Source organism: Monocercomonoides exilis, assembly GCF_001643675.1.
Source record: "Monocercomonoides exilis strain PA203 chromosome Unknown scaffold23-1346700, whole genome shotgun sequence".
NCBI lineage: Eukaryota > Preaxostyla > Oxymonadida > Polymastigidae > Monocercomonoides > Monocercomonoides exilis.
The window spans coordinates 1089572-1115233 of NW_027150568.1; the positions used below are offsets into that span (position 1 = coordinate 1089572).

A 25662-nucleotide genomic window follows, 5' to 3' on the forward strand; every position below is an offset into this window, starting at 1 on the left:
ATATTTTGTTCAAATATCTGTTTCCACTCACGAATCTTCCTTTGAATGAATGAAATAGTTTAACGAAGAAGTGAATTTTATATAGGTGAAGTTTGGTGTATGTTAACAATAATTTGATTGAAATATAAAATTTTTGATTTATTTGATAATTAAACATTTGCGACTTTTCAAAAAGAATTACCCATATAGTTTATTTTTATCATTAATTTTTACAAAGAAAGAAACTTATTATTTTTTCAATTTTTGAATTATGATAAAAAAATATTTTTGTATTAAAGCCCTAATATCTTTATAAATAAAGCTAAAATGAAATTACTTTTAGGGTTAACCCTAATTCATAGAGTTCTGTTGTTAAAACTAGTTAATAGGGAAAAAAAACCTAAAAGATGGCATGATTATATTAAATGATGGGCTTGATCAAAGATTTTTATCTCAAAAAGATTGATAACGTTGGTAAATAATTAAAAAATTGAATAGAATTTAATAACTGATCTCAATTAATAAATTCGTTAAGCTCATTTTCAATACATTTTTTGATATTTTCAAGAAAAAAATCATTACTGGCCGTATAATCCCCTTTTGCCATCATTTCATTCAAATGACTGCTCCATAAGAAATTTATGAATCATAAATAAATTAGTTTTTTTTGTTAAATTATTATGATCAATAAAAATATAATAGAGAACAAAATGACCAGTGAAATGGAAAAAGATATATGCACTGTTGGACAGCTGAAAGTGCCCATTCAAATTAAAGAGTTTGCAGAACGGTTACCAGATGAACAAAGAACAAAATGCATGAGTTTATTTTCTTGCAGTGCACCAAATTTGCCAATGCCAACTGAATTGGACAGATTTTCTGAAACGCTTGGGGTTTTGGAAAAATTAGCATTTTGGAAGGCAGTGTCCTTAGTGCAGGCTCAGTCAACCAGTTGTGCACCGTTGGTATGTTTGCCTACTTCAGAAATAGTCAATTCTTCAATTAATCAAAAGCCTGCGTTTGAAGAATTGGGCAATTCGCACCCTGCTGCTAATGACGTTTTTGCCAAATCATCATCTACTTCAGGTGCTATCGTTCCAAAGAATAAATGGGAGTTAAGCTTTGTTGCTCCAATTATTGATGGAGAAGGCGTTCCTTCTGGGGAATACTTTTCTCAGCTGATGAAAGAAGAAAAGGAAATCATGAAAGAAGAGGGAAAAAATACTATATTTTCAAGATCTACAGAAGTTCAGCGCGAAGTTGCCAGGAAATCAATTGAGAATGGAAGTTTTCATGATGACAAATTTCTGGATGAAGATCAAAAGGTTGTGATCACAGAATTTAAGCGAATTTGGGGAAAAGAGAGAGAAAGAGTAGCTTGCAATAAAAGATTCTGCCTCGGCAATTTCTGTTTTTCGTTGTGTTCAATTTACACATCAGTGGCGGGATATGTTCTTGTATTGGTTGGAGGCATGCTATTTATAGATAATGTTGTTCCCGTAGGAGTTAATATTACTATGATAGTGGCAGGAGCAATCATTGCAATTGTATGTGTTGTTTTACTGATTTGTTCATGTCGTCCAACAGGATTAAGCTCATTGGGAGAGGAGAGAGATTTGTCGTCACCAGGGTTTTGGGACAATTTAAGAGAATGGATGAAGCCATGTGTGAGACAAAGAGTGAAAGACTGGAGGAGGAAAAAGGAATGGAGATGGCTTTTGTCAAAGGAAGAAAGAAAAGAAGAAGAAAAGATCGACAAAGAAGAGGAAGAGAGAAAGAAAAAAGAAAAAATTGAGCAATTGAACAGAAAAGCAGAAATTGAAATGGAGAGGATGATGAAGATGCAAAATGAGGCAAGAAGTGATGGAGGAGTAAGGAACATTCAAACAACATGTATATACGAAACTGTGGCGGCTGTTAATATCGAAACGGGAAGCATTTACAAAGACGAAGAATAAAATCAGAATTTTCGAGCAATTTATTAATTGCACAATTTTTTTTTGAATTTCCTTTTTTTGTTTTTAATTTTTTGTTTTTATTGAAAATTTACAAATAGATTCGAATTTTTATGTCTATTTCCCCATTTTTATGCACCGAGCATTTATGAATTTTCTTTTATCTTTATTACTTTGTATGACAATTTATTATGTAATAATTGCTTTTTACGTGAGAACATGTTTGAGATAAATATTTTTGAGAGTATTTTTATTTTTAAGTTTAAAATTTTTTTTTTAATCTAATTTACAAATAATCATTGACTTATTTGTTTTATTTCATCGAAAACGAGTTTTGATTTCATTTTTGACTTTAATTCATATTTATTTCTGTTGTTACAATTACACCTTGAAATGCTTTTGAAAAAACAGTTTTTTCTTTGAAATGTTTTCATCCGAATTATTTTTTATTGAGCAAAGGATAAATAATCAATAAACATTGCAACAAAGATAACGGAAATAAATTTAAAATAGAAATAACCAATATTTCGAAAGCAGACTTGTTTGTAGATTCATATAAAACACTTCATTAAATACAAAACAACATCATTGGTTTTTGTAGTACGCTTTTCACAAGTGAACAAGACAATTTGCTCTCAACTCAACTTCTTTCATGTTTTATCCACTTTAATCATCTTTGTGACTTCTTCAATAATCCGTGCAAAAAACGGCTTGCCATCTGCGCCTTCAGCTTCGGAAACCACGTTGATGCCTTCAGCGCATTCCAGACAGCCCCGTGAATAAACAGAAAAGGAGATTTGCTCTTCAAAGCAACTGCGTTCAGAGACACGAGCGAATCAAGCAACAAATTTGCAAATCAACTGTTAGTAAATCGAATTCATCAGGTTTGCATACTGTTTCTGTTGCTCTTCAGAGATGAAAAGAAAACGTATTAATGAGATTATTGAACAAACATCATAAATCGATTGAGAATGAAAATCTGGAAAATAACGAACATCCACCTTGCGAAACTGTTTTGCATCTGTTGTTAAAGCTTTGTAGACTTCGGATTCTTAGGTGGGATTGTCAAACATTTTTTATTTTTATTTTATTTTATTTTATTTTATTTTATTTTATTTTATTTTATTTTATTTTATTTTATTTTATTTTATTTTATTTTATTTTATTTTATTTTATTTTATTTTATTTTATTTTATTTTATTTTATTTTATTTTATTTTATTTTATTTTATTTTATTTTATTTTATTTTATTTTATTTTATTTTATTTTATTTTATTTTATTTTATTTTATTTTATTTTATTTTATTTTATTTTATTTTATTTTATTTTATTTTTATTTTATTTTATTTTATTTTTATTTTATTTTATTTTATTTTATTTTATTTTATTTTATTTTATTTTATTTTATTTTATTTTATTTTATTTTATTTTATTTTATTTTATTTTATTTTATTTTATTTTATTTTATTTTATTTTTATTTTATTTTTATTTTATTTTATTTTATTTTATTTTATTTTATTTTATTTTATTTTATTTTATTTTATTTTATTTTATTTTATTTTATTTTATTTTATTTTATTTTATTTTATTTTATTTTATTTTATTTTATTTTATTTTATTTTATTAGACCTAATTTTGTATTATTATCTCATTTCTAAAAAGTTTGTAAATAATCTAAAAAGAATAATAAATTTTCAAAAAAATCTCGAAAAATTGAAAAAGATTGAATCATTCACGATATAAAAAAATGTTGGTATTCAATCACAAAAATTTCATTTTAATTAATGGAACTGATCAGATCATTCTTTTAGAAATATTTTTTATCATGGAATAATCAACATTGCAAAACATTCTTTGTAATGTTGAGAAAAGAATTGCACTTCCAACACATATTGAAACAGTTTCTGCATCAGAGAAAAAATCATTGATTGAAATATCGTTAGAATTGATTCAGGATCCTTTGAATGGATTTTTTCGTCTAGCTGGATTTTCAAAAAATGAATTTTATATTCTTCTTCAACTTCTCGATCAAGAATTTACTCCGCATCGAGGTGGAAAAAAATATATCAACAATTTCGAAGACCAACTTTTTATTTTATTGAATTTTCTTCATCTCGGATCGACTAAAATGACAAGTTATGTTACAAAACCATATTTCAATTCTCATTCTACCGTGATCCGTTTATTACATGACATTTTTTGCTCGGTTAAACAACCACTTTTGGACTTGCTATTTTCTTTTAGAAATGATCGTGTGAGAGAAATTCAGGATGTGGGATTAATTGTAGATTGCACTATTCTACCAATAAACCGACCAAGTGGAAAAATAGAAGACGGAATGAAGTTTTTCAGTGGAAAGCACCATTCATATTATGTTAAAGTGGAAGTGGGAGTAAATCCCAAACTTGGAATTGCCAGCACTATCAGCGATATTTTTCCTGGAAGCACACATGATTATGTTGTGTTTCAACATCATTATCCAACGTTTGAGAACAAATTAAGAAAAGCAAAACTGTTGGCATACTCAGCTTACATAGGAGCAAAAACATGGCTAGGGGCTTACATTACATAGCCGTGTGGAACGCCTGAGTTGTCCAAGCACAGGGTGATCATAGAGCGTTTTTTCGGAAGGTTAAAGACTGTCTTTTCTGAATTTCGACAGCATTGGCCATTAAGCATCGAAGTAGTTGGTAATTTTCTTATTGTTGCTGTTTGTTTAACAAATTTTCATATTTTACAGAATCCTTTAACAGCCTCAGATTTAGAAGCAAATAATATTTTTTTGCTGAATTACAAATGGAATATGCAAGAAAGCAGAAAGCAAAGAAAGAAGCAAATCAGAAGTATTTGGAGAAACAAAGAAATAGATTGAATTCATCATCACCGACAACTTCATGTTCTTCATTATTTCTTAATGACAATTTGGTTTGTTTTTATTTTTTAACCCATATTGATGTTAAATTCTTTGAAAAAACAACATTTTCATCAACAATATACCATTATTAATTTATTTTAGAAGTCTTAATGGAGAGCTGTAACCCATTCTCAAGTGCAACTACCAGTGAAAAAGATCAAGAAAAGAAAAAAAAGATGAAGGTTTGTGAACAAAAAGAAAGAAATAGAGAAGAAAATGAATGTCAAAGAAAAATTGAAAATGAAGTCCACGATCATGAAACCATAGACTACTCATCTTCATGGCATCTTCCCTTCCAATATAAATCTGCATGTCTTCATAAAGTTTCATCACCAACTAATTTTCTAATCACATTTTGCTCATCTCAATCTTATTCAACATAACCTTCCTCTACTCAGTTAACAGCAACACAACCTTCCTCTACTCAACTTTCTTCATCTTCACAATTGCATTCAAAATCAGTATCTTCTTCAACACCCTCGCTTCTGCATTCTCTGCCACAACCAAACTTGTATTTTCCTTCAAATCTCACTCTTCCTTCTTCATTTTGCGTATTTCCTCCTCAAAATTGTAATTTTCAATCATCTTTGAATTTCACAGCTTCTTCAGGTTCAATTTCCACTCAAAGCAAAACTTATTCATCTTAAAATTAAAAAACATCTATTTGAAAAAAGAAATAAGAAAGAAGCATATTATTTTTATATTTTTGGATCGCAGATTTTGATTTAAAGAGAGTTTTATTATTATTATTTATTCTTTTTGTTTTTGATACTATTATTTCCAAGTTGTTCGTTATATGTTGTTTGTTTTGCACATCACTCACAAATGAAGCAAAAGTTGTTGCTTAAATTCTTTAAACATTCTTTTTTTATTTATCTTTATATTTTGTGTGATTGAAATGAAAAACTTCTATAATTTATAAAACTTTGACAACATAAAAAGGATTTCCAAAATTATGTTAAAAATAAGACAAAAAAAGTTATTTGGTGAAATGTGATATGAGAGGAAAATAAAAAAGAAAAACAGATAATATTTATGTTAATGAAACATTTTAATATTCCATCCTCACCTTGCTTTTGAACAATTTTAAAAAAGTTTCAAGAAATAAATCAGACATATAAAAACAATAAAATTGTTAAAGAAACATTTTAATACTGAACAAACAAACCTTCTATATCATTTTTATTTTAGTTTTATTTTGTTTGTAATCATTCATTTTTTAATTAAAAAAAACGCGATCAGTAAAGCTTTGATCATAAAAATGCATTTAACGGCAAAAAAAAGAAAAGCATATTTCAAAAAAGATTGAGTCATTCGCGAAAAGAAAAAAACATTCACATAAGAATAAACAATTCGCAAAAGAAATACACATTCGAGTATAGGTCTATTTTATTTTATTTTTTTATTATTTTTTATTTTTTTTTATTTTTGTTCTTTTAAGACAATTATTTTTTTTGTCTCAAAAAAGAAAATGAACAACAAAATTGCTTCATGAAAATTTCCATTTGAAAATTACTTTCTCTGAAAAACAGCAAATAATTTTTCAACCACACTGCTTCGCAACAAGAAACACCAACGAAAAGAGATAATTAAAATTAATAGATGAATTGTGAAATAAAAAAAATTTCAAAATTATTGGGTTATTTTGAAATAACCTAATAATTTTGAAATTGTCTATGGAAATTTTGAAAATTTCGGGGAATTTTGCAATAACTCGGGTGGGCAAATTTTTTCTGTGAAAATATATATTATGCATAAACATGAAGTTATTCAAATCATATTTTCGAAAAATATTATGTTGTTTTTATTGTTGTTAATTGAAGAAAAAAATTTTTGATAAAATTATTTTGGAATAATGAATGATTTTTCGAAACAAGCTTTGGAAGACATTTTTGTTCTTTTTAAAAAACATTTTTATGTAAGTTTGAAGGTTTTCATTGAATTTTTTTTTCAGATGAATGATAAAGGTTAAATTTTATATAAAGTCGCCAAGGATCAAAATATTTACCGATTGGAGAATGTTATGAAACACTCCGTAAAAATTATTTATCATCAATATTTAAAATTTCACAAACGAGAAAGATTATCTATGATACACTTCAACATCCAAAAAATTCTGTTCTTGATATTAATTTTTTATGTTATTTTTTTGATCAATTTGTAATCATATTATCAGGTGAAATAAAATTTGTTGCATTTTATTATGAAATTTTCTGAACAAGAGTATTGGGGAAAATTGAATGTTTAATCAAATTCCTGTCAATCTGATAGAAAAACAATTTTCAAACAACCATCATCATCATCTTCTTTTTTTCTTTTTCTTCTTCCTTTTCTTCTTCCTCTTCTCCTTCTTCTTTCTCTTCTCCTTCTCCTTCTCCTTCTCCTTCTTCTTCTTCGTTTTCTTCGCCTATTCTTCTGTTCATCCATCTCCTCTTTGTACTGTACCACACTCTCACCCCTTTCTTATCTGTCCCCAATTCTCTACCTCCAACAATGCCCTCCCCATCCCCACACCTTCTCCTCCAGCTCCTTTCCCCCCAACAAGCCACTCAACCTTCTATTCATACGACGACTTTATTTACAACTACTGCAGCTTCTATCTAGCAAGAATCATTTGCTCCTTCACAATCACCTCATTGAGCAGCGCCTTTTGCTCAATTATCATGTGCTCATGCGCTTTCGATAGCTCCATCAGTATCTTCGTTTCCTTCTCCATCTTGTTTATCTTCCACTGCACAGTTGCATCTGCTCTTCCACCACCACTCTGACTGCATCCACTACCTCCATTTACCCAAACGCCTTTCTTCTCCAATCTCTTGCTGATCCCAGATCTCGTTCCCCGACTTCCACATCCTCCTCCCCCACCACCGTTTGCTTCTTCCACAACATTCACACTGCTTCTCACTTTCACAACAACTCCCTTCCTGCTTGTGCATGGCCCAAGCACCACAACACTTCAATATTTGATGATTTCTGTTAACCTCTCTAGGAACTTTTCACACAGTCCTAATGGCAGAAGCAACGACTCCGAAGACGTAACCATCCCGCACTCTGCAGAGGCCGATGAAAAAAGCATGGTAACATGTATCGCCAACACCACCAGTTTCTGTTTGCTATCCACACTCACCACTCCTCCTTGTTTAGCTCTATCTTCTTCTCCATCTCCATCAGCTGCTCCATCAGCTCCTTCGCCTCTGCATTGTACTTATCGCTCAGCTCCTGAATTTTCCTTGCCAGTTTCACCACCATCTCCTCAATCTTCCACACTTCATTCTCTAAAACTCCTCATCTTATCACTTCGTCGCCTGTCTTCACAGTCACACTCCTCGACTGAGCAGATCGGAACACCAGTTGCACTGTGGAAGGTTGTTACTTAGAAGGATTAAACAGAACGTGGATCAAATGGAACGCTTTCATGCCGTTCGATACTAAGATCCACTCTCTCCTTAACAACGAACCCACCAACATTGCAAATTAAAGATGAAGTTTCACCAGCGAAACTGAAAGTATTGCCGAAAGAGCCACAGCATATCCATACAATGTCTGCATCGCACGTGGTGACAGCCGCATGGACTGATCAAACACGCCAATCACTTTCTTATCTTCGCTTCTTTACCCTCGGAATGGCAAGGCTGATCTGTGTTCAGCATGAGCTAAAAAAATGTGAAAGTCATTTCAGCATCTTTTCAAATTGGAAAATTTGGAATTTCAAATTATATCTGGTTGTTTTTTGGAGGATTCGAGCTGTGATGGTAAAGTTGATGTCAATTAAATCTTAAGGTGAAAGGTTTGTGTGATCGCTCTCCATGGAAAAAATTGTTAAACAAAACAACGTTTTGTTTTCTTTTATATATAGTCTGTGAAAAGCTCCAACTCCTGTATCTTGCGTCTAATTACTGATAGAACGATTCAAAAATTTGTTGTATTTCCTTTTTAATCAACATTTTGTTTAATAAGACCGTGAACAAATTTTCACATTTAGCTCAGATTATTCAAACGACCATACGATCCACACATAGTGATTTGATTGCAACGTGAAGAGATATAACAGTAGAAGAAAGTCATTTATTCAAAAAGAAACAAAAAATCAGTAAATCGTTTGTGAATAAATGCCTCTTTTCTTTTTTATCCAGTGGAAAATCATTACCATGGATATTATCTGTTCATTTTCTGTTCAAATTTGTTGTGGTTAAATAGAAACCAACTTTATAAATCGAACAACAATGCTGCTTTATTCCTCTCAATCATCGGAATTTGTAAATTTTTCAAACATTAAATGGCATAGAATGTCATTTGTTTCATTGAAGGGACAGCTTCGATATATTAATAATTGGCTGATCCTTTTTGAAATCATTCTTTCGTTCGAGTTTTGATCAAAAATATAAACTCAATGGGATTTGTGGAAAAATTTGTTTTTGCAATAACAACATCATAAACAACGTGTATTATCAGTTTTGTTCGATTTTTCAAAATCCCTTTAAGAAAATTTTTTTGATCAAAACTCGAACGAAAGAATGATTTCAAAAAGGATCAGCCAATTGTTTTCACTGGTTGCGTTCATAGTTTACAGGCGATGAAAATCACAAAATATTTTCAAAATATTTATCTCTATTGAAATTTTTAATGTTTTGAACACTGACAATCATTTGTTGTCACAGGAATATTTATATAATCAAAATAAACTTGTAACATAATATTTAATTATTTTTATTTTCAAGGTTGGAATAAAATTTCAATAAACGATTTGCTTCACATTATTGAATGGTGAACATTATGAAAAGTGCGAAGACAATAAATGAGTATATTTTCAACAAATTTCCAATAACTTTTGAACATCACGATTTTTATGCGAAAACAGAAGATCTTCCCACAATTAAATTATATTTTTAATTTGATGATGAAACTTAAAATAACTGCCTTATTTTAAATTTTTCTGAAAAATTTCAAAATTTCTTGATTATTTCAAAATAACATATACGAATTTCAAATTTTTTCAAAAATTTCACAATTACACAAAAATTGTGCAATTCATCTAATGTCTGTTCATCTTTCAAGAATTTGTTTCGAACAAAGATTTGAAATGTGTTTTTTGATTTCATTTTTTACCTTCTGTGAAATAATAAACGAGTGAAAATTTGGCAAATTCAATCAAAACATGTTCTGTTTTTGAGTTGTTCGAAATAATATTTTTTTTTATTGCTGAAGTTTTTTTGAAGTTATTTGTGGATTAATATGGGTGAGAAGTGACTCTGGATAGGACATATAAAAAAAACTACATCGTTGAACGTTGATGTCAATAATTCTCAAAAACATTTCTTCAACAGCTTCATATTCTTTTTTATTTATTACTCTTGCTCATTCAATATCAGCAAATGATGCTTTTATCAAAAGACATTTGAAAAGACAGATGAGAAGAAAGAGCGAATAAGAGGCTTATCAAGTTGATGAATGAAAAATGACTCACTGATTTTTGTCTCATGAAACTTGATGAACAAACAAACTATTTGAAAAAGAAGAAAATGGAAGGAAATTCTATTCTCTTTTTTTTTCCTTCATTTCATCAAAATGAAGTGAGACAAAAATTTAAAAGTAAAATGGATGCTCAAATGATTATTTTCAATCACGAAATGATTAAAAGAAAAATAAATATTTTGAGTCATAAAATTCGAGGAATTTCATTTCCTCAAACAATTACAAAATAATCAGAAATTTTCAACAATGTTCCAAGAGAATATTTTATTTCTAGAAAAACAAATATTTTATGAAAGCTGGTGATGGTATCTTCGTATCCTTCTTCTTCCAATTTGTCAAATACCTTCCTTTTCAACTCTTTTCTTTCCTCTTCTTCCATTTCGCCTTCATTCTTTTTCTTCAATCTTTTTGAAATATTCACAAAATACTTCAAGATTTTGTCTGCAATTTTGTTATTCAACGTTGGTTGAATGATATTTTCCAAAACAGCATCAACAGCTCCTCCATTCAACAAGTCATCAACTTTCACGTCTCTATTTTGTGCTGCATTTCTTAAGGAACAAATGCATTTCTCGCTTATTTCTTTGTGATTTTCCTTTGCTGCTCTATGTACACAAGCAATGCTGCTGAAAAGACCAATAAATACTTTATTCCACAACTTGATCGGCGACAAGTCATTTTCAATAACACAGAACCACCTCTTGACCACAAGCACTTCTTTCGCTTCTTTCCTTCTTCTTCCCTCTTTTTTTCTCTTCCAGTCAATGCATCTTGTCAGTTCTTCGATTTCTCTTCTTGCTTCTCTCGCGAAATGCAGTTTATTCGCAATCACTTCTTCCAAGCTGTCATCATTGAAGAATCTGCTCATCAAAAATTGCCAAGCAGATTGATACGCAAGTTGTGTCAGATTGTGATGCTTTTGATGATAATTGATGATATCTTTCATCTCCTTCAAATACAGTTCTTCTTCTAATTCCTAATCAGAAATAAGGGGGGAAATGTAATTCAACAATATCAAAACGGGAAAAAGGTTCTCAAACCCAAAATCCAATATTGCCCAAAGCCAGCAACGCTGTTTCCACTTCCTTCTGAGCTTCTTCGGTCTTGTCTTTCTTCGAGGCAATCTTCAGAAGGCAAGGCACAATGATTGAAAGCAATTCATCAGGAATTTCTTCATCATTCAGCAAAAGATAGCATTCACAGAGATCAATCAGACGCCTTTCGTTCTTTTCTTCTTTTTTCTTCTCTTCATTAATTATCAACTTTTGAAATATTTTAATCAGCGGAGGTTCTTCAAACCATATACTCCTTATTTATTTCATTTCTTTGCAATATCCAATATTCTTCAACAGCACAAGAGCATTTTCAAGTGTCAATTTCTTTTCATCTATCATTTTGTCAATAACAATGAACAATTCTATTGTTAAAATGGAGTCGAATTCTTTCATATTCATTTCATCAACTATTTCATTCATTTCTCCGATTTTTTTTTCTCTGTTCATCTTCATTGCATTCTTTCAGTTCAGAAAACAATTCTTCAATGAATTTATTTATGACGGAAAGCGCTGAACACTCAAAAAATAGAAAAATGAACAAACTTAAAAACTTATCTTCAAGAGACGGCTCCTGAATAGCACAATTAAATTTGTCTTCATCAAACATTTCCATTCTGTCTATTATTAGCAAAGATCAATTTGTAAAAAAAAATTTCAAATGAAAAATAGAAAAACAAACAGAAAAACAAATATTGATGATTGTTGACAAAACGATGATAAAAATCAAACTCAATTCCTTTGCTTTGTGAAAATCTATGTTAAAAAACAAGTCACAAAAAAGTCAACGGTACAGGCTATATTGAGTCAAATACGAAAGAGTTTTATTTCTTTCTGATCAAGCCAACAGTAATTTATTCAAAAGATCTGGATTGAATTTCGTGAAATTATGAACACATTGGGATATATACCATACATAGTTTACATTAAATATCAAAAAATTTCAATTTCAGCATTCTGAGTGGAACAAAGAGGGGGAAATTTGGTGCTTTTTTGAACTTAACAAAAAAGTGACAAAAAAGCAACAATTTGCACATTAAACTGTGCATTTAATCACCGATGCAATTTAAAATTCAAATTTTCGTATTTCGATTTTGGGGCTTACATTTAGAGTTATCTGGAGGCTTTCCTTCGTTGAGATGATTTTTTCTGTTATTTCAAAATGTTTGCAAGTATCCGTGAATGTTTCAAATTTAATGTGTTGAACATAATTATTAACTATCGGGAAATTTTTTGTTATAAGTTTTTTCTTGAGTGGGCCATCCAGACTGAAGGAAAATTGATGGAGGGAATGAAGTTTTCATCAATTCACAGTTTTTTATTGCTTTAGCGCATGATAATTGAACGCATAAGAGACCTTATCAGGAAATAACGGACGACATTGTTAATGGATCAATGAAAGAGATTCTATTCCAAAAGGCTTTGAGGCCAAGCGAAGATGAAAAAAATTTGAGAAGGCGAACTGAAGTTAATGCAATGTTGGAATCAAATTACAATCGAATTTTAAAGATCATTTCAACATATTAATCATTCAATGGCGATTGCCACTTGCCGTGTTTTTATCTGTAAGTTCGTTTGTTTCGTTTTTAGGATAATCATCATTTAGGGTTGTTTTGATGATTGTTGTTGATTCTCCAAAATCAGTGCGGATTTCGGAGCAAAGGCGGACACAAATCGAGCGATGCCGAAATGAGTCTAACAAGACAAATCAGACAACAGTTGAAGTATCTTGTCAAATTTAAGTGCGTTATCCAGTATTCATTTCATTTATGTTTCTTTTTTTATTTTCAACAATTTAACAAAAGAAAAGAAGAAAACGAATGCTATAAAGAAGGAGAAGGAGAATAACATGAAGAAGAAGAAGTGGAGATATTCTTTATGTGAGTGAAAGAGGACAATAAACGTATTGACAAACTTTTGAACTATTGTGATTCAATGAGCCAAGTAAACATGAGAGTGAGGCAATTATTAAATAGAAACTGTTCATTTGCTTCTGCTTTGTGTGAATTCAGTTCTTTTTGAGTATTTTGGATACATTATATTTGTCTTTAGAACAGATTTTAAAAAGAAAGGATGAAATATGTGAGGAAGAAGAAGCAGAGGAAGAGGAGAAAGAGGAGAAAGAGGAAGGGGAAGAGGAAGAAAAGGAAAAAAAGATCTAATTCATTGAACATGCTTGATGAGAGAGGTATTTAATCGAATTTTTCTTCTTCGCATTCTTTCATCTCATCTTATCTGCCTCATCTTTCTCGTCTGAAGCTGCAAACATTGTTGCTTCTCCATTCCAATGGCTGGGAAACGAATAGAAGAAGGCGGAACGGGTTGGGCAGCCATCACCATCAGTAACAGCAGCAGCGCCTGCGATTGACCCTTCGGATACCTCGGCTGTGGAGGTGTTATTCACATCTGCAGCAGTGATGGACGATATCTAGAGGTGGCTGGGGTGTATGAAAATCAAAAGAAGTCGTAACTGAGGGAGCAACAGACGCTGCGGGGATATGTTGTGGCTCGGCGGGCGGTGCTGTATGGAGGTGTTGTGTGTGCGTACGATGTGGCGCTTTCGGCGATGCTTTTGGTTCCGCTGGTGGCGCAGCTTCCGTCGCTTGCAGCGTCGGTGGGCACGAAGCCAGAGGGAAAGCAGAATTTTGTGTCGGCTGTATGAATGCGTTCCCGTCGATCTGCGATCTGTTTGACCCTTCACTGCAAATATGGTGATCGCAACAGTCGAGGCGTGTGGTGGTGAAGCTGGACGGCGAAGTGTTGGGGCGAGGGGTTGCAGTGTGTGAAGTGGGGGAGATTGTGGGGAAGGGGCTGTCGGCAGCGGGGACGAGAATGGAGGATGTGTCCTTTTTGTTGGCAGTGCTGGAGAAGTGAGAAAAGGCAGAGGAAGGAGGAGGAAATGGAGTGAAAGGCGGGTATCGGACAGTGCACAGAGAGTTTGTGGAGAGAATCAAAGAGAAGCAGGGTAAGTTGGAAAGTGCAATGGTACTGTTGGTTGGGAAGTACTTGGGCTGTGTCGGCTGAGGCTTGTGAAGGTGGGGCTGGAAGCTGGTGCAGGCAAGAAGCATCAATTGTGGCTGAAGTCTGCAATTCTTCCTCAGCCGATGACATTCAACAGGAGAACAGGAGAGCAGAAGAAGAAGCAGAAGATGGATCTTTTGGTATGATTTCAGATGGAAGTGAAAGAAGTGTGGGGAAAGATGTGGAACAGGTGGAAATGTCTACGAATGATTTGGGGATGAATGAGGAGTCAGGGAGAGATGGTAGTCCGAATAATTTGGAGAAGGAAGAGGAAGAGGAAGAAGAATAGGCGCAGATTCTGGATGTGGAATCGCTGCATTTGAGGTTTTTGAGGCTGGTTGACGAGAGTGCAAGAGGGAGTTGGCAGGATTATCTGGTGACGATGACGGTGACGGGGACGTTGGTGGAGCTGTGTGCAGAGCGGGAGAAAATTGTGAAGAAATTAATTGTGGAAGGGATGATATTTTAGGAAGGTACTATGAGCATCACGTTTATTGGAGAGAGGCTGTTTGTGAGAGATGGAAGAGAGAAGAAAAAAGGGGAGAATGGGTCCTTGGTATCAGATGAAGGATTGTTGAATTTTAATTTGAACAAACAGAGAGAGACGATGGACGAGTTTGTTGCAATTGGGGACGCTGTGGAACAGAAATGAACGCAAAAGATATCCTAACTACATTCGACATAACCAATCGGGCAAGTATGTCACGAAAAAAGATGATTTTTGTATTTTGTATTTCGTATGGTGTGTTTGTGGACGAGTGGGAATCGTGGCTGTATCATTGGCATTCTTATGGATGTCGTATCTCCTGCAGGGGGGCATCGAGATAGCGCCTGAAAACAACCTCCTTCCGCACTGCTGCTTTGCACGTGCGCACTCCCTCCTCTGATTCTGCTCATTCTGCCTGTGCTCGGCCTCAGGGCTCTTCGAGCGGAGTACGCAGGTCAGCCTCGTCGTGCCAGGAAATAAAAGTTCACCTTGAGTGTCTCCTTTGCCAGCTTCTGGCTCATTTTATGTCCCTGCATAAGCGTATGCCTTTCTTTCTCTGGAGGCAACGCGCACTTTTGTGATTATCCACCTGGTTAACCAGCCGGAGCTGTCGCGTGTGTTTCAGAGGTGGTTATTAGCATTCTTTTGGGAGAACATCATCACGTTTGACTGGGAAAGAAAGTTGTGATATTCAGATGCTGTTAAAGGGCATCTCATCACAGGGAATGATGGGTTTGTAGGAAGTGAAAACAGTCGATTTGGGTTGTGATGCAGACCGCTGCAAGTGAGCTGGAGGAGACGATCTTGCAAAGTTTTGATAAGCATGTGCCAATTATGATGTTAAGCATTGATCTTTGGTGAAAGAATGGATTGCTCTGAAAAAATATGATTTGAATAAGGATAAAGGAGGAGGAGAAGGAAGAGAAAGGCTTTTGATATCGATGCAGCGGATATTCGTGGAACGGAGTGAATGCTTTTCTTCATCATATGAAAAAACAAAATTCTTTCAGAAAGCAATTCGACAAACTGTGACAATCAAAAAGGAGAAGTTGGGGATTGATCATCATTTTCTGGGTGCAGGAGATGTGTTTGATGAGAAAACAATCATGAATATGTTTTTGCTTCAAATGAAATTTGAATTTTTTGCATGTTGCAGGAATTAAGAAATAGTGCTTTTGTCTAAAAAAAAGAAAAAGAAACGAAAAGAAAAGAAAAAGAAAAAGAAAAAGATGATGACGAAAGGGGTATTTCAACAAATAGAAATGGCCAGGCAAACTGGAGTTTGACAAAAAGAGAAAGGAAAATGTAATTGTGAATATTAATAACAAAACGAAAAAAATACAAACTGAAAAGTGGAATTAAAGATAAAAGAAAAAATGGAGATACAAAATTCATGCAAAATAAATGTGATGTGGAAGTTAAGCGAATATAAAGCATGAATATATAAATTCAAGCAATGCCACTCAAGGAAATGTAATATGCTGAATAGGCAAACGAAGTGAAACTCTTTTTCAACCTTCAAATAAAAACAGCAATATCAAGAAGAAATCGTTAGACTGGGAAACAAACACAAACGTTTCAACTGAAAATTGAAGAAAATGCCTTTGTATATCCATGTGTCCATCCATATTTGAGACAGACATTCTCGTGCACACTCATCTCCACTTCTTCTGTTCGCCTTGCGCAGCACATCAGCTTTGATCAGCGTTCGTCTCCAAACCCTTCCTTTTCATCCCACTCCATCAGACCTGAATTCTGCAAATAATCATTTTCCCCTCATAATTCTGTTTCTGGTATCTTGACTGGACAACAATCAAACTGTTTCCATTCTCTGTCCTCTAACTCTCGCTCTATGCTCTCTATTCTTCCAAGCTGCTATTATTGCTCTCTTCGCAGTCACCTGTCTCATATTCAATGTCCACCGCATCAGAAATTGTCATCACAACGGCACCTGCTGGAAACCTCTGAATAAACTCTCTCTTCAGTATCACCAACGATGGACGCTCCGACGGTGTTTGGAGCATGCAATTCTTCGAGACCTCTCCCAACGTCGACTCTTCAGCCATCCCAATCTCCGGTCTCACTCCATTCACAATCTTCTTTCCTGCCATTTCTGCCTCATACTCTCCAAACGGGATCTGCAGCGTCAAACATTCCCACAACATCATCCCAATCGAGAACGAGACTGATTCCTTTGTTGCTCCAATCTTCTTGTTCATCAGCAACTCGGGCGCTTTCCACCGCAAACACTCATATCTGCTGTCTTCCTCATCCTCAAAGGCCGATGAGGGAAGAGAATCATCATCATCACCATCACTTGCAGATGTCACCACTGTTGATGAAGAGATGGATGAGGAATCAGAATCATCAGACGAGAAGTCTGAATGCATCACAATGCAGATCACCATATGTTCTGAAAACAACACAATGTGAGGACTCAGATTGGAAAGTGATGAAAGAGTATTTTCGATCTCGTCAAATGAATGGAGAGCTCCATTCGCCACCCAGAACAGGATTTGAGCAGCTGTCTGCTCTCTTTGCTGAAGACTCCCAATCGCCATTTCTTTCTTCTCATTCCTTCCATGCAATAACATGAACAGAGAATCCCTCAAGTCAACAATCAGCTTTTCATGTGGAGACGAGCATGCCATGGCATCCACCAGATTCGACATCGATGAGGTGGTTGGGCACAGATCCTCCCCTCTAACAAAAGTGGAATCTGAATCAGTTGAACAAGTGGTTGAAATGGAAGGTGAAGGCGATCTCTTTCTTGTTTCTTCTTCCTCTTCTTTCTCATCCACTTTCTCCAGCATCCACTCAGGGATCTTGTCTGAATCTCTTCCCAAAATATATTCTGTTGAGCCACTCTCAGACAGAAGATGCTCAGATGACTCCGAATGTCCAAGGCTTTTCGCATACACTCTTTTCTTTATCCTCTCCTCATTCTTCTTCTCTGCCTCTCTTTCGGCTCTTCGCCACTGTTCCTCAGGCGACATCTCCATCGTCATCATCTCAATCAGCTTCGGATCCTTTTTGATATTGTCATTCACAATGACTTCAAGTTCCTCTGCTCTTCTCTTTTGTTTTCTCCATCGAACAATAAATATTACAGAAATAATCAGAACAATCAAAAGAATAATTGCCATCACAATCACAATAATCGGCCAGATCGATTTCCCTTCTTTTCCTCCTTCAGCAATCCTTTCATCTCCACTTGTTTTGGATTCACTCCTGTTCTTCAGAACGAAAGAATCAGTGGCTGATGGAGAATCAGCACTCCCAAACAGAATACTCACCCTCACTTCTGCCTCACTCGGCACCCCTTCAACTGTCTTGACAGGAACAGAACCATGCACCTCTTCTTCTGATATGAAACCACTTTCATCAAACAAATATTTCTCAACCACTTCCTCATCCCCAACTGCTGCAACGGTCTTGAACGAGAGGTTGCATGGAAGGAGAACTGATCCTCTGAACACAACATCCACCACCTCCCCTGACTTTTCCGATGACACACTCTCCACCCTCGGGATGAAAAATGGTGATTCTCTTTCTCCGGCAATCCCTTCCAGTGCGCATCCCTCATCCAATATCCACAAAGAGGTATTGTCCTTCACTCCATCACCTCCCTTCAAGCTCACAACCCTCAATCTTCCTGAGCCTCCACACAGAATGTTTCTTCGTGCCGATCCATAATTCGCTATCGACGGATTGTTGTTCTCAAATCTCCCATCATATATCTCCACACTTCCACCTGACAACGAAAGCCCGCCTTTCTTCGAGTTGCTGATTGTTGTGTCTTTCATCCCAACATTGCTGGATTGAACATCCACAACTGACCCATTCCATCTGCACATCTCCTTGAATTCATTTCTGTTCTCGTTTTCATTTTCATCTTCAAGTTCTCCGTCAAATCGACACAGGCTCATTGAAACATCTGTTGAATTGCTCACCTCCACAACGCTCCCTTTTTCATAGAGAGAATGGCTGTTTGAGCAAGAGCAATTTGAAAGATCTATTTGAGCAGAAGTTGAAGAAACAGAGAGAACAGAAGCTCCTTCTGAATTCCTTGAACAGTTGTTGAACGAGGAGCTGACAACAGAAACAGAACCTGAAGTCTTTTCGTTTATTGAAAAGACACAACCCTCAGATAGACTCACTCGATCAGCTGATATTCCATTGAATACAGCTTCTTTGCATTCAGCAATCTCAAACACATTTGTTGTTGATTCAATGTTTTCCAGCTTCATATTTGTCAATGATATCTCTTTGCCACTGAACAGAAATGATGGCTTCTTGAATGAGAGGAATGACGCTAAGCAGTTGTCAATATGAAGAATTCCATTTTCGATGCTCAGTAATGTTGAATTGAGAACAACAGATTCAATGTTTTCTGATTGGCCAACAGAAGAGAAATCAACAGATGAAAGAGACAGCTGGGCATTTGCTTCATGGATGATTGAACTTCCAGAATATGAAAATGACTGGCCAAAATCGAATTTCAATTTTTCAATCCGAACAGTCTCTGAGGTTGTGATCAGACTTCCCTCATTGATATTAATTGTTGAGTTCAGATGGAACAGAGCAGCTGAGGAAGATTGCAATGAGCGGATGATCAAATCCATTGCTTCGCATTCTCCAACAATAACTGTCTCCTTCGAGATCAACAGCTGCGAATACGACGAAGGAATGATGTGTTGCACTCCAACATCCAATGATTGGCAAGGCATGCTGAACTCTCCACATTGCTTGCTATCTTTGTGATTTTCAGAAACGGAAGACACAAATATCGTCTCGCTCAGATATTTCACGACTCTCAGCAGAAGATCTTCTTCTCCTTCAAATGAGTCTGTTGTGCAACCCCACACCGCAAGATCCTTCACAAATGGTGCTCTGAAATCCAGCAAGAATTGTTCATCAACAATCTGTGTTTCAATTGAGTGGCATTGAACATACGCATCTCTTCCCTTCAATGCTGAGTTGTCTTTGAAGGTGATATTTGAGAGAACAAAATTCAGAGGATGTTCAACTGTCGAGGTGCACTCCAGAAACAGCCACCCGCCTCTTCCTGTGGTGGAACAGAAGCACTCAGAAATCGTGCAAAATGAGCAGTCAAAGTTTCCTTCCTCATTCAACACACAAAACATCCCTCCACCCTTTCTACACCTCGTTCCACCACACTTCTTCATCGTTGTGTTTCGAATCACCATTTTCAATGGCTCATCATCGTTGTCATTTCGGATGATGGGAATATCATTTGTTGTGTTCTGGGCAACTTCTTCGAATATACTCCACTCAATAAGAACATCTTGTTCGGCTTCATTTTTTTCTCTTCTTGAACTCTTTACTATGCTCAATCCACTTGCTCCATCAAGCTGAACGTCCTTCATCGTCAGGTTTTTCACATTCAATATCGTTGTTGACAACATAGAAATTACATCTTTTGAAAAGCTGAGTGATTGTATCGTTACAAATTCCAATTTGACTGTGCCCCCATCTGCCTTGATCAGCCCGTAATTCATTATTTCTTCTCTGCTTTCTTCATTTTTGGTGAATGAGCAGTCTTTCAGAGTCAACAGTCCTTCACTTGAACCAACATGGATCAGAACATTCACTCCACTTGTGAATGAAGATGGAATCACAAACTTCATCAGTTCGAGATTTGTGATGCCCTGAGTCTTCATTGCTGCTTCATCTCCTCCTTCAATTGAAGAGTGACATTCCAAAGAGCACATGCTGTTCTCATCCGATTTTAAAGAAACTCCACTCACATCAACACTTTTTTGGAGAACTCCTTTTCCAATGATATTTATATTCTTTTCATTTCCTTCAGGCAGTCGATCCAGAGAATAATCGATTGATTGGCAAGGATAATCAGAAAGCCCACAAACGCACACATCTTTTCCATCACCTCCAATAAATATTTCAGAACCAAATGTTCTCCAGAAATACACCAATGGAATAGCATTTGCTGTGTCATTTCCTTCAAAGCCGCTCATTGAATCCAATGAAATATCTGCCAGATTCTCAGAAACAAATGGAAGAGAGGCATTTGTGATGCTCTTTGTCAAGTTGGATGATTCAACAAACAGGTCATTTCCATATCTCGCAACATTTGGCTTATCAAAATCAAAAACAGGAGATGATATCACAAATGAAGAGCAATCATCAATCAGCTTCAGTGCCATCCCTCCACCGAAGCCAGTCTTCCCTTCTCCAGCTGGTGCTGTGCATCCTGTAAATGTGCACGAAACAATATTCAATAGGATATTCCCTTTCAACTGAGCATCAATAGCCCCTCCTCTGCTTCCTTCAGCCAGCACAGAGCATTCATCAAAAATACATTCTTCAATATTTATATCCGAATTTGAATCTTCATCATCGCTGTTATCGATGCTCAAACAACCTCCATTTCCATCAGTTCTTTCGATTTCTTTGAAATTGCAATTCGTCATGTTCAACCATTTGGTGTTCATCAATTCATCCCTTGTGCAACTTCCAGACAAAGAGATCAACGGATTTCCATTCAAGACAATTGATAAAGCTGAGAATTTGTCGATTGTCAAAATTCCTGATTCAACAGACAAGAACAGAAACGTCAATTCTAATGATGGATTTCGAAGGGAAAGAGAACACTGATTCAAAGTCAGTTGCGAAGATGATGAAATAAAAGTGGAGTGTGAAGAGAAAGAAGGAGGAAGAGAGAAGATGAGTTTTGATAATTCTGTTTCAATGCTTGTTGTTATCATCGCTGAGTTTGATGTTGAACTTGAATCAGAGACAGTCAAACCACTTTGATCATCATTTCCTCTGATTTCATGCTTCTGTTCAGCAAAGGTCAATTCATCGCTCATCGCAATTATTCCATTCACTTTCACTTTCTTTGTGCCTGTTTGACGTTTGATGGAATGCTTCAAAGTTAAACAAGGGAATTGGACAATTCCACAATGTGAGTGATCAGATGCCTCGGTGTTGCTCACATGTATTTCTTCTGGAATGGGGAGGAGATAGATGCACAGAGGGATGGCAACACTGGTGTTTCCATTGTCGTATCCTCTCACTTTGTCAACAGAATCCAAAGTGGCTGTCACACACGAGATCTTTTGAGGATTGGCGATTGCTTCCAGATTGGGTGAAAAGACAAAAATATCTCTTCCCCACTTGGCTGTGTTTGTGCCAAATGAGGAAGAAATCTGGAAATCTGGATTGTCGTTCATCAATCGAAGAAGAATTCCTCCCCCAAGACCATTGGATGTTGAGCAAAAGCAACCATCAAAAGATCCGCCTTTCACTTTCACTTCATTTTCATTCCCAACACAAAGCATCATCAATCCTCCATTTTCTGATAATGTGCTTCCACATCCAGAAAATGAACAAGAATTCAGATCGATGTTTGCCTTGTCGTTGGAAAACGACATCACAGCTGCTCCACCGGTTGTTCTCTCAATCTCATCAAAGGAACACTCAGAAAGAGTCAATGAAATTCCATTTGCTGAAGAAAGCGAAAACAACGAAGTTGAAGAGATAGTCTTTGTCAAGTTTACATTATTCATCTGAAACATCCCATTCTGAACATTTATCAACTCTGTGGTGAATGCTGTTTCTGCTGATTGCTCACTCCCAAAAGATATGTTCAGCGCACTTATCCTCATCTCTCCTGTTCCAGTAATCTCAAATAGCCTTGAGGCACGATTATTTTCATGTACCGAATCATGCACAAGAATAAGGTCACTGATAATCAAGGTGCCTGTTGAGACTGAAAAAAGAGATAAGCTTGATTCTTCAAATTCTGTTTGGATTGCTGTGCTCATATCACTTTGGCCATATATTGTGAAAGTGTTGGAACTGCAGTCCACACTCTTGGTCTCTTTGATTGTTCCTGTGAGAATCTCGATGTCAGCCACATGGTTAGGAATAAGTTGTGTAAAACAATGGCTGATAGTGTTGCATGGATATATTTTGTCCATTCCACACGCATATGTATCAACGGAATTGGGTTCTGTATGCACCGATGAGACAAATCTGATTCTTCCAAAATCGTTGCGAAGCCATTCGCTGCGATCATCAATTGAGTCATATTTTGTGCTCACTCTATTATCTGTTTGCCTTGTTGTATAGCAACTTGAATCAATGTTGTTTGATGTTGAATCTTGGAGAACAATGTCATGTCCTCCTTTCATGCATGTGTTATTGTGGAAAAAGCAATAGAAAAATAATATTCCATCATTGTTTGTATTTATATGTTGGCTAATAGCGCCTCCTGCTGTCATCGAAAAGCAATTGCAGAAATAACAATTTGAGATAACAACTTTATCCATGGAATTACAATGGACAATTGCTCCTCCTTCACCATCATTTGTTCCATTGCATCGACAGTTATCAAAAAAGGAATTAATAAAACATTTTTTCTGTCTTTGAGTTTTTGTTTCACGAATATCAACTGCGCCACCATCTTCACCAGAAGAGCAGTTGTTGAACAAGCAATCATCGATAATTGGTTGGACATAAATGCTTTCAATCAGAATCCCTCCACCTTCATAATCTGAATTTTTTGCTGCACATGTACATTGAACAAACGTTGTATGGGTCACAATGCACTCTGCAATTTTCAATGCATATATTCCTCCCCCTTTTGTCGAGGAAGCATTGCATCTCGTGAATGAACAATTCTCAACAGTCAAAATAGCATTTTCATTTTCATGAACATATAGAGCTCCTCCTTGCGGTGCTGTGCAGTCAACCCATTCGCACAATGAAAACGATTGGCTTTCTGTTGTGTCCATTCGTCGTTTTCTTTCAAGATCATTCATTTCTCTCTTCCCAAAGTTAATTGTTGTGTTTTTGCAGATAAACTCTTGTGAAGAATACGATCCACTCGAGATCCCTCCTTCAAAGGCATTCATACATGAATAAATGAGTGTGTTCTCCATTGAACTGGAACAGCATGAATGCTCCATTTGGCAATCACTGTTTTTATCGAGCTTCACAGACATGTTCCTGAATGCACAATTATCAATCTGTTCATTTTGGCTCTTTCCAGACAATAGGAAATAGTCTGATGATGAGACAGCCAGGTCAGCAATGATGGAATTTCTCAAAATGACGGAATTCTTGTGATCAGATGAAATCATGAGACTTCCTGAATAAATATTCATTTGAGGAATCACACTCAAGTTTGCCATGTTGATTGATCCGCTTTGGAGATGAAAAGGAGAATCTGACTTTTGGTTGGATATGCAGGAGTCCATCATCAGAGTTGAGTATTCTGTTAGAAGCACAAAAGATGATGATGAATGTTCAAGTGCCACATTTTTCAGTCCAACTGTAGAATTGGAGAATCCCAAAAATGCATTAATTACTGTCGAAATTCCTGACTGCTGTCTTTCTGCTCCAGATAATATATTTCGTTCAAATAAATAATGATCATTGTTATTTGTATAATAATGCTCATCTTGTTCAATAATTCGATCCGGATTAATGATGAAATTGTGAAAATAGGTGTTTTTCCGATAATCGTGATTGCTGGATGTGGCAGCTGCAGAGATATGTTGTGCTTGAAATGTATCTGCAAGGAGCAAGCATGCCAAAAGAAACAAATGCATTCTCATGCGGAATAAAAGTCAACTTTGATTTGAAAAATTGAGTATTTTTTTATTTGATCAAATAGCCCTTAATATTTGTTTTGAGCACATTTTTAAAGAGTAAAAGCCTTCTTTCGATAAATATTTTGTGGCATTTGGAAAATATCTGGGGCTCTTCCAAAACATTATTACTTCTTTGGCTGCCTGGAAGAATGAACCAGTATTTGTTGGTGTAGGTGAGGAATTATCAAATCATATCCAGATAAAAAAATCAAAACAATAAGATGCGAAGTTTGAAAAAATAAGAAATACTCATAAAAAGAAGGGCAAAGATGAGAGTGTGATATGTTTGGATTCATTTTACGCATCAAAAGAATCTGCCATGCATTGCTTGCACAGCAATATTAAAACATTGTAGAATTTGAGAGAGATTGAGTTTTTCGGAAATGTTGAATTCTTCATATTTGTAATGAACAGATAACAAATAAAAAGAAACTCATCAAAAAGAAACATCTGTCCAATAAAAACGTTAAAAAAGTCAAAAATACCGCATCAAAATGCATACCCTCATAATTACCTTGAAAATGTGTTGTTTCGAATCATCAAGTTTCTCCCTGTCCATTGCAATAAAACAGCAAGTCTTTCTTTACCAGCTGCTCTGATTTTCTCTAAATATATCAGACAATCAATCTTCATTCAACGCTTTGCTCTTGTTGTTTCAAATGTTCATTCACAGTCTCTTTCTTCCTCTCTTCTGATGCTCAACTGCTCTCCTCTTTTCAAAACTTCCTCCAATTTTCACAGCATTTCACTGACCAATTCCTCTTTCTCTCCTCCAATGTCCATCTTCTTTCCTTCTTCTCTCTTTTTTCCTTCTTCTATCAATTTTGAATGCTTCACGAAATTTTGATTTGAAATGTCTTTTTTTTCAACCGATTTGCGGAATTATCCTCCGAAAAAACAGAGCAGCACTACACAGGAAAATTAATTTCTGGTGGTTTGGGGGAATATTTGAAGAAGATGTTAAGCATGATGATGATGAGGAGAAGAAGAAATCAGTTTGGGGAGGTTTTATTGTCTGCTGATTGAACAGAAAATAGAACTGAAATAGACGCTTTGCCATTCAGCGAAGGGAAAAGATAAAAAATGGAAATGTAGAAAAAGACAACTAAGAAGAAGAAAATGAAGAAGTTTCGAAGA

General features: G+C 35.3%; 5 protein-coding genes across 5 annotated transcripts; 1 reads left to right on the forward strand and 4 right to left on the reverse strand.

Annotated features, from left to right (window-relative positions):
- Window positions 1-668: 668 nt before the first annotated feature.
- MONOS_3664 (uncharacterized protein) lies at window positions 669-2467 on the forward strand. The gene has a single exon (XM_067873678.1). It carries the CDS (start codon window positions 690-692, stop codon window positions 1935-1937), a length of 1248 nt encoding a protein of 415 aa, XP_067727281.1. The 5' UTR covers window positions 669-689; the 3' UTR covers window positions 1938-2467.
- A 4978-nt stretch (window positions 2468-7445) lies between these two features.
- MONOS_3663 (uncharacterized protein) lies at window positions 7446-7925 on the reverse strand (the record flags this gene model as incomplete). The annotated part of the gene is made up of 2 exons (XM_067873677.1): window positions 7446-7803; window positions 7852-7925. The coding sequence occupies 2 exons, from the start codon at window positions 7923-7925 to the stop codon at window positions 7446-7448; spliced, it is 432 nt and encodes a 143-aa protein (XP_067727282.1).
- Window positions 7926-10381: 2456 nt separating this feature from the next.
- Window positions 10382-11267, reverse strand: MONOS_3662 (uncharacterized protein; the record flags this gene model as incomplete). Its single annotated transcript, XM_067873676.1, has 1 exon — window positions 10382-11267. One exon carries the CDS (start codon window positions 11265-11267, stop codon window positions 10533-10535), a length of 735 nt encoding a protein of 244 aa, XP_067727283.1. The 3' UTR covers window positions 10382-10532.
- Window positions 11268-13769: 2502 nt separating this feature from the next.
- On the reverse strand, window positions 13770-14441 carry MONOS_3661 (uncharacterized protein; the record flags this gene model as incomplete). The annotated part of the gene is made up of 1 exon (XM_067873675.1): window positions 13770-14441. One exon carries the CDS (start codon window positions 14439-14441, stop codon window positions 13770-13772), a length of 672 nt encoding a protein of 223 aa, XP_067727284.1.
- Window positions 14442-15996: 1555 nt separating this feature from the next.
- Window positions 15997-24489, reverse strand: MONOS_3659fu3660 (uncharacterized protein; the record flags this gene model as incomplete). Its single annotated transcript, XM_067873673.1, has 1 exon — window positions 15997-24489. The coding sequence occupies one exon, from the start codon at window positions 24487-24489 to the stop codon at window positions 16741-16743; it is 7749 nt and encodes a 2582-aa protein (XP_067727285.1). The 3' UTR covers window positions 15997-16740.
- Between the last annotated feature and the right edge of the window lie 1173 nt (window positions 24490-25662).